At 42.2% G+C, this 9899-nt stretch overlaps 1 protein-coding gene across 3 annotated transcripts in view; it reads right to left on the reverse strand.

Annotated features, from left to right (window-relative positions):
• The window catches only part of kmt2a (lysine (K)-specific methyltransferase 2A), a 44271-nt gene extending 34553 nt beyond the window's left edge, over positions 1-9718 (reverse strand). For 2 of the 3 annotated variants that reach the window (XM_058079370.2, XM_058079368.2), the window contains exon 1: positions 9396-9718. In XM_058079370.2, the coding sequence (XP_057935353.2) occupies positions 9396-9641 (246 nt within the window). In that variant the 5' untranslated portion in view covers positions 9642-9718. The remainder of the gene's footprint in view (positions 1-9395) is intronic. The other variant, XM_058079369.2, reaches the window with a different exon arrangement.
• Between the last annotated feature and the right edge of the window lie 181 nt (positions 9719-9899).

A 9899-nucleotide genomic window follows, 5' to 3' on the forward strand; every position in this document is an offset into this window, starting at 1 on the left:
CCCTGCCTTAACCACCGTGCTACCCAAAACACATACTCAATCACTTCTCTCTCTGTGGCTTCCCGCCCACGGGCGTGTGATGTGCTCAATAGCAGGGTCACGCTCAGGGAAGAGTAAACAAACACAGTAGTGTGAGGTACCCGCCATGTGCCGCTTTGATTTGGAGTAAAGAATAAACAACAGGAATTACACTTTAGTACAACTTGTATATAGTACTGCACTGTATGTGCACTGTCTCCTGAATCGGCCATTGCCCAGGGTGTACCACGCCTCTCATATATAGTCAGCTGGGATAGGCTCCAGCATACCCCCACGACCTTTTGCATGTATATACAATACCCCCTGAAACCATACAGCCATTACATACACTACTGCTCCAAAGTTTGGGATGACTTGGAAATGTTTTTGTCCAGTCTGAGATATGGCTTTTTCTTGGCAGTCCTGCTATGAAGTCCAGCATCCTGAAGTCGCCGCTTCACTGTTGATACTGACACTGGTGTTTGATGGCTACTATTTAGTGCAGCTGTGAGGCATCTTTGTCTTAAACTACACACTCTCTTGCACAGTTGTGCAGCGTTTTTCTGTCCTTGTTAGACCCCTTGTTAGATCCTTGTTTTAGTTTAGATTTTTAGATGGCTTTTCTAATCATCTATTAGCCTTATAAAATGATGAACTTGGATTAGCAGCCATACCAGGAGATTGATGCAGAGGACTGACAGTTGTTGATAATAGGCCTCTATGCAAAAAATCCATCTTTGAAAATCATCAATTCATTTTAATTGTTTGTGAAATGGAAAAAAATGTTTTTGAAATGCATGGAAATGTATTTTTCTTTGGAAAACAAAGTAATTTGCAAGTGATCTCAAACTTTTGAGCGGTAGTGTATTCCTACACTATGCAGTTTTTCCTCATAATATTCACATATTTATTCTATATATACAAGATAGACACTGACTGCTCTAAAGTATATAAATGTTAACTTCTTATAGTATTGTCCCTTGAAAAGACAATAAAAAATGGTACAATCCTATCAGATCCAGCAAGCGGATATAAAACGCCTAAACCAAAAGTAGTCTTGAGTTCCTGCACAAGAGCGGTGAGAGGGACTGTACCTAATCTTAGTTTCATTTCGACTGGGACCAAAACCGAAGGGACTTTTATCGTGACATGCAGATAAGGGGGATGCGCTCCCCGCAGCGAACAATTTCACTATTATTGATGTGATGGTTTGATGTGATTGTAGTCGCTTCAAATAAAAGGCCCGCTCAACAATGCGGGACTTTCCGCTGTGATTTACTTTAATCATCAACATTTCCAACATCATCAAGATCATTTCACTAAGTGTTTCCGCTGCACTGTGGGTGGCGGTGGGAGGGGTGACGTTTCCATAACACAAATACTGTATAACTAGCTATTCCATATTGTGATGTAAAGCAAAACTTAAACGAAAATTGCAGAAACAAGCATTGCATTAGTGCTGCATATAACCATTATTTTCTTAACCTGAAGCTTCTCATTTCAATTAATGGAGTAATTGGTTAAGACTTAAACTAGCGGTGTCCAATGTACAGCCCAGGGATGGTTTGTGGTGCATACAGTCAAAATAATAAAAAAAGTACACATTTTAAAAGCAGTAACAAAAAAAAACCCACAAAAAAACAAAATGAGGTTGGCAAAAAAGTTAGAAAGTTACTCAAATAAAGTACAAATACTATGGAAATAAAGTCATAATTACAAGAAGAAAACAAAGAAGTTAAATTAGTTAGAACGTTTTCTAAAAATTTGTATTAAGAGAGAAAAAAAATCATATTAAAAAATGTCATATTTTAAGAGAATAAAAATGTGAATATTATGAGTAAAAATTACATAGTGTAGAAATACACTACCGCTTAAAAGTTTGGGATAACTTGTAAATTTCTTTGTTTTTCAAAGAAAAATACATTTTCATGCATTTCAAAATCATTTTTTTTTCAATTTCACAAACATTTGTATCCACTTCACAAACAATTAAAATGAATTGATGACTTTCAAAGAAGGATCTCCATTTTTGCATAGAGGCCTACTATCAACAACTTTCAGTCCTCTGCATCAATCTCCTGGTATGGCTGCTAATCCAAGTTCATCATTTTATAAGGCTAATAGATGATTAGAAAAGCCATCTAAAAATCTAAACTAAAACTAAAATCTTTTACCATGCTGTTAACTACTCCCTTCAGAGAGCAGCACAAACTGGGTCTAACAAGGACAGAAAAACGCTGCACAACTGTGCAAGAGAGCGTGTAGTTTAAGACAAAGATGCCTCACAGCTGCACTAAATAGTAGCCATCAAACACCAGTGTCAGTATCAACAGTGAAGCGGCGACTTCAGGATGCTGGACTTCATAGCAGGACTGCCAAGAAAAAGCCGTATCTCAGACTGGACAAAAACATTTCCAAGTCATCCCAAACTTTGGAGCGGTAGTGTATATGTTACTTTTAAAAGTCTGAATATTATGAGAAGCAATCAATATTTAAGAAGAAATAATGGGAGATATAGCTGAGACATAGCTAAGAAACAGCATTTTGACCTCTTAGCATATCAACATGTGTTGGCCTTTGCATCCTTTCATTCTTCACTATGTGACCCTTGGTGGAAAAAGTCCAGACATCCCTGCCCTAGTCGGACCAAATCAATATGACCCAAATACAAATAGTTAGTGGTTTTGTCCAAAGCATAACAGAATAAGGCCAAATATGTCAATAACCGTTTTCCATGGTCAAAGCTGATGTGTGTGAATATCTTGTTTTGCCTAAAACACAAACATAACAGGTCTTTTTTCATGACAAATATTCATATTTCAGAGGCTGTAATCACACTATATATTTTTTTAATAATTAATATAATATTAAAGTAGATGTAGATGAATTCAATCTATTAATCATCAATTCATTGGTTAACTATTGCAGCTCAACTCATGATTAATAATACATGAATGTCATCCCACCAAACATACAACAAATATCACTTGATGGCCATTTTAATGTTGGTCCATTAGATGTTTCTCAGTTCACATAAATTATGCAGGAAGTGATAAAACCAAAATGAGTCTCACATACATATGCATTATTGGCCAACACCAAATACCAGACCATAATAATAATAATAACAATAATAATAACAGTGCTATGCTTACATTGACCATTTGCAGCGATTTAGTTGTGACTCTAACAGGGCCCAAAAGGCTGAGAAATGTGACGAATGTCTGCACGGACGTGGAAACCAGACACCACAATTATGCAGCAAATACCTCACATGAGGTTACCAAATTGCCTGGATTTACCCATAAAAAAAAGCTAAAATATGTAGAGCATCTACACCAAATCATCTGCTTTACTGCGTTAGTACCAGTTTTACATTGTTGGTTGTAACAGCCCCTTTCACACAGCCTGTAAAAGCCGGCCTTTTGTTGTGTTGTGATGGTGCAAAGTTGGCACTGCTTTGGTGGTACAAAACGTGTACAAGTGACAACAATATTCCACTTTGCTGGGTTGTCTGTGAAAGGCAAATAAACGGCAGATATACTGTAGAGCAGCAATTCTGCCGTACCTATGTGTGAAAGCTGCCACATCCTTCGCCTCATCCTCCGCCGCCATTTGGCGGCAACACTTTTCAAGGCAAAGCAAGACACGGCACAGCTGACATTTGACAAAAAAGTAACGCTGTTGTCATGCGAGCGAGCGACTCGCGGTCCAGTATTGAGTCACAAATGACAATATGACTAAGTATGTACGATATGAGTCAGATAGGAAAGACGGGACTGAGTCAGCCATAGAGAAATAGTCACATTATTAGGTACACCTTCATTCAAATCATCGAACAAGATGTTCCTGCAAATGCTGTAAAAGCAGCCCCGGTGCTGCACTTCTGCACTTTGTCACTGTAATAGTTCAAGTTAGGGTATAAATCTGCTCAATTACATGAGCAGGACAATAAAAAGACACTACAGATTAATTTCTATTTCATTTATTCCATAAGGATATATTAGATTTGAAATTGTTCACCCTTTTTAAAAACAGTCAAGGGCTGCTGTTTTATCCACATCTTTGACTTTTTGTTGCTTCTCTTTAAACATATGAGGCAAATGTTTTCAGATGATCATATAAAAATAAAAATATTACAAACAATAGAGGCGGGCATGTACTGATGGACAAACACCAGTTCCGGGTTACTGACACTTGATTTTTGACACATTCCAGGAATGCCTTCCTTCGACATTTCCAGCACACACACCTCATCCCTGTGTGTGCCTCATCCCTTCCTGGAATGAAAATTGGTGATGAGCTCATACTCCTGTGTGCCCCCCGAGATGACGCATCCCCCCTTTTAGAGTGTTTATTTACACCAGAGTGGATTACACACACGCAAATGCTTTGTGCACCCCTCCACCCGCATCTGAGCAAAAGGTGGGCTTTTGTTATTTCTAAGTGTCCCAACACCGGATGCAAGTGTTTGACATTTGCTTGGCGGCACACAGAGCAAAACACTTTGCAGAGGAAAAGACAACACCTCGGTGAGTGGACAAAGACAGGAGAGTGATGGACACGTGTGCATGACGTCTCGCTCCAATGTCCTTTCTAGAAAGGAAACACATGGCTACTCCTGCATGCACATACACACACACACACACACACACACACGCACGCACAGAGTAAAAAGAAAGGACACACAATTGCAGCCTCTCTCTTCATCAGACTCCTCTTAAAGCGCCTTGCCGCCTGCTGTAGCTGAATAAAGCCATGGATGGGAGGGTCTGTGACTAATTCTGCTCCCGGCGTTGTCCTGTGGGGAGAAAAAAGGGGGTTTGGGCGTTTGGGGGCTCGGGGGCGGGGGGTCCCGCATCCTTTGATATCCCTGCCTGCGCTCTTACAGCCGCCCACACTTTGTGAGTGCTAAAATAAAAGCAGACACAATGCTTCCTACTCCAATCCACATGCTGTCCGTGGGATGGGTAAGCGGGTGAAAGGGGGAGGGGGTTGGGGTCCTCCATTTAAACAGGCCACAAACACCTGCTGGACTCAAGCCCCTTTGCGTTCAAACGCAACATGTCTCCCTCATCAACCAGGGAGATGCAGAGAAACATTTGTGAATCACCATCCCGGTTCTTTCATTTGGAAGCCATTTTTCCCCACATAGGAAATAATGTAAACACACATACACACACAAACACACACATAATCAGTTCCAGGGTCAAACTATCACTATATAAGAATTCAAGTAATATTTGAATATGCTCAGCTTGGTGAAAGTTGACTTTCATTCAACTCTGTGATGAGGTTGACACACAAGTGTAAAAAGAAGCTAACCATTATAAAACAACTTTAATAACATTGCTATGTTGGAGTCTTTCTGCTTTGGCTACCCCCTCTTTTGGTATATTCCCCGCTTAAGTGTCAAAAAAAGCCAAAGAAAAAAAAGAAGATGCACACACTTCGTCTTTTGATGATTGACTGAATTTGGGTTTTTGTACAGTACAATCAAAAATCCTGTTAAAACTTTGGCCTCACGCATAAGGATGGAGATAATAGTCGATTAATCTAAAGATGGTGGATTAATTGCATCTTCAGGCAATTTGAGTGAAAATGGAGTGCACTACTTGGCACCGTCAATGCAGCCTCAACTATAAAGACGAACATGACATCTTCTTCAGGAGCATATCAACATAGCATAGAATGTACAGTAATAAAGAGTTATTAACTAAATATTAATTAATCCATTCATTTTGCCAATTAATCAAGGAAATTTAGTGGAAGGCCCACACAAATTTTGTGCGACTTGATGAACATTACAGCAGGGGTATCCAAAGTGAAGCGTGGGGGCCGTTTCAGCTCAAGGCTGGTTATTTATTGGCCGTTGGTATGTTCTAAATTAAATCAAATCCTTATTAATACAACATCATGAATGTATCATTAAATATCACTCTCATTTGCTTTTTCACTTATCACAGACACAGAGGCTGACCCGATCCAGTATCGGAAGCCAATACCATCTGCAGAGATTTCTGTGCTTTTATGGTTAGCTTGTTGTTCAGCCAACGTAGCGGGTCATGACATCATCACACTTGGCTGTTGAGGAGTTTATTACAGCCTCACATAAAATCAACAATAATCATAACGTAGCTACCTGGAAATTATGTGCAATGTTGTCAAAACTGAGACAGCTACGTTTGCTGATATTCTTTTGGCGCAAATGGACCTGAATTGTTTTTGAAAATGAAGGCGGATTACCTGCACAGTAAGACTGAGGGTGGTGGGTGTGACACCCGTTTACACACACAAAATCAATGGGACAGCTTGGCACCACAGGAAGAGAGAAAAAAAGAAGCAACTGAAACTTGGGAGGATGAAGAGAATGAATTCCCTCCACAAACACAAAAGCTAACAAATGCCTTCATTTGGACGGCAACAGCCGACAAGCACCCCTTTGAGCCACGGCAATAGGCTTAGTAATCCATTCCAAAGTGGCAGCTGTCACAAGAAAAGTTGCTCTGCTTCTCAGACGGAGAGTTCTATGTCAATGTCTGTGTTGGATTTGGGTCTTTCTGTCTGGAGAGAGGAAGGGAGGGAGGGACGGATGGCCCGGTGTCCGGCTGGTGCTTCAGTGAACTCAGCGGGCTGCAGTGAGCCTGAACAATCCTGCCCCAGTCTGGCCACAGAGGCGATAAACTGATCCTCCGTGAAACCACAAGCTGTGTCCACACACCCTCAGTGCTGCGTGCCGACAAAAAGAAGGTGGAAAAACTACAGTTTGCTATCTTAAATCTTCCTCCTAAGAATGACGAAGCTATTACTTATGGTGCGTTATTAATGAATGCACCAAGCTGCGCCCTCATCTTCAATAGGCTTGCATGAGGATGAATGGTCCAGGCTGCCTCTCTGCATCCTTCACACTGCTCTGCTTTCATTACTGTTGCATCCCACCAGAATACGCAGGATTTACAATGGAAATGTTCAATTTCTGCATTGGAGATCGAGGGAAAGTCGTAAATGTACCACGTAAAACCCTACGGGGTATGACTTTAAAGCACACCAGTTGAACGCAAACAAAAACATGGCTGACAACCTCGATAAAGTACTATTTGCTTTGTTTGTGACAAAAATAATTTGACTCGGAGCAGTCCTGTCAACAAACTAAAGCTATTTTGGGCAGCCTTGATCCTTACGCCCAAATAAGAGATTATTTCAACGTACAATAAGCACTAAGAGGCAGTAAAAGGGGGGAACCGGCCTACATTAAAAAAAAGAGGCTTCGTTACACATCTTAAAAAAAACGCCTGCAGCTCGGTCAACTAGCCAGTCATGGGAGCTTTAAGTTTGAAGGCTAATCTAGCATGATGTTGCTGTTGAAATGCGAGTGTAATGTTAGCACCGTAGCTCACATAGCTTCATGCAGCTACACTACTGTTGCTAACTTTGCTTCTAACTTTACTTAACAAGCCGCATCACACAAAAATGCTGCCGTTCTACACAAGAACTCAAGTTAGCATGAGTGGCTGACGCGTCCTCCTCACAAACGTGGCCTGCCAGGTCTAGTTGGCTCCGCCACCCTGCCCATGCGCCGGCTAGCGTTCACCGCAGTCATGAATTCACTTTTGTTTTGAGTTATCTTTACAAAGTGCATGTCTGGATTGTGGAGTGAGTGAGCAGGCCATATGTTCCCAGTTCCCAACACTGACATGATCCAAAATCTAACACATGCATCAGGAAAATCCTGCAATCAAAACCTACAATTAAACGCAACTAATTTCCATATGTATAATGAACCATTTCTTCCGGCGTCCCAGTTTTCCTGTTGTGCACACACTTCTAAGACTTAAAATTGTTGAAAAATTATGCAAAAGGAGACCTTCATACAGAAAATGCGAGGTAGAATATACTCCTGCTCTAATATACCTTTAAAACAAGTGCTATGACGAGGAGGTAATACAATGCCATGTTATGAAGCAAAGTGTCAGTAACAAGCATCCCAGTGATGCAAGAGGAGAGTGGAGGCAGTGTGGGAGCTGGTAAACAAGTGTACTCCCACTGCAATGGACGCACGCTGCTGCTGGAAAAGGAAGATGGTAGTTCGCTAAGGCGAACACACCCCCACAATCACACGGCCCGTCAAGCGGGGGGCTCGTTGTTGTTGTAGCCGGCCCTACATGCGCACTAACCCCCTGAGCAGCATATATGCCTTCTGGGGCGAAAGGATGCGACTCCATATTAGAAGACGGTGATATGAAGCATTACAAGCCCCGCATCGTGTGGCTACGAAGAGAATGAACTCACCTCCCATTTTCCAACGCATCAGCACTAGCATGACGGCTAGCGTGGCGTAGTACGCTAACTCAGCTAGCCTAGCAACAAACACCAGCACAAATGATTCACTATTAAACACAGCAAGTTTCTGCTATGACGTTTAACTCCCGTAAGTGATAAACTAAACAGATGTAAACACTCGGGGCATTTTCTGAAAACGTTTTTACACCTCTCAATAAAGTGAAAATAAAAGGAGGCGCTAGCATGTGTAGCATCCACGCAGCTAGGCTAGCTTAGCCTTCGCAGGAAGATGAGACACCTCAAGGAAAAAAGCACCAAATCACATCTAACATGTTTTAGTAATGAACATTTCACCTGCATATTATGTGTCAAAAAATAAAATAAAACTAAATAGCGTAAAGGGCAGCTAACTTAGCCATAAGAGTGCACTCTCGACCCCCTTTCGAGTTGACATGTCTTGTTTTTAAACAACACCCTCGAAGGTCCTCAGCTATAACTGTCACAATATATCATTATGGTAAATGAAATACTTTTAAATGCACTTTTCTTGCTGTACCAAAGAGACAAAAAGACAGACAGGTGAGACAACTTTTACGTTTTGTTATTGCACAAGTATTGCTAATGTCAAGTAGCTAACTAGTAAAACACTTCAAATGGCTTATGTATGTGGAATGTGTGTTAGTTACAGCGTATTAAAGTGTATGTTATGTCGATTGATAATAGTAATACATGTTTGCATAAAAGTGATGCGTGTTTTGAGTGTTTTGATTAGCGTGCTAGCCAAAAGAGTGCAAGATGCAACCTCCTCTAGTGTTACTACACAACCATCATGGTTATAAACTAACTTTGTTCCCAGTTCGGAATAAAAATCCTGTTTAGGACTGTGCTGGTTCTGGATTGAAGTTTTTTTTCTCATAAAAGTGCATGAAAGTTAACATTGTGACAAGTTTTGCACACAGTTGGGAAGCAAGAGACAGACAGATAGTCCACGTTTGGACCGTTAGCTCCTCATCTGCACAGCAACCAAAGCATCTCCCGGTACACCAAGGACCACAGCTCCCACCAGGCTACCCTCTCTCCTGCCCTCCGGTGCTTACCTCCGCGCTGCTCGAATCACTCGATTCCCCCAAAACATCCCGAAATGTCTGCAGGTTGCTCCCGATGACCGAAGAGACCTGTAGTGCAGCATCAAACCCGGGTCCGAGTCCGGCAGCGTGCGGATGGGCTCCCGGGACGCTCCGCAGAGAGGCAGTGACCCTTATCCGGCCCGCTCTCCTCCCGGTGCCGGAGTTGCTGCTCCCTCCGGGCCGAGCGGGGAACCGCCACCGACAGCTGTGCGCCATTTTACACTCTGTGCCTGTGTGCCCTGCGATCACAGATACGTCGGTGGGCGGAACCCTGAGCCAGCACTCCACATAAACAAGCTCCGCCACTGCCTCCGCTCTCACTGGCCGACGCGTCGTTATGCAGGTTGCGGGGCGGGGCCGAGGCGACCCGGACAATGCATTTCCTCAGCGGGCCTATTGAAGCGCTCAGTGGCGGACTGCTAATCACATTCAGGGGCTTTGCCCGGGAAAGCAGCGCTGCACTTGAATCACAAA

This window comes from Doryrhamphus excisus, linkage group LG8 (genome assembly GCF_037039965.1).
Source record: "Doryrhamphus excisus strain RoL-2023G ecotype Guam linkage group LG8, RoL_Dexc_Guam_v1.1, whole genome shotgun sequence".
Classification (NCBI taxonomy): domain Eukaryota; kingdom Metazoa; phylum Chordata; class Actinopteri; order Syngnathiformes; family Syngnathidae; genus Doryrhamphus; species Doryrhamphus excisus.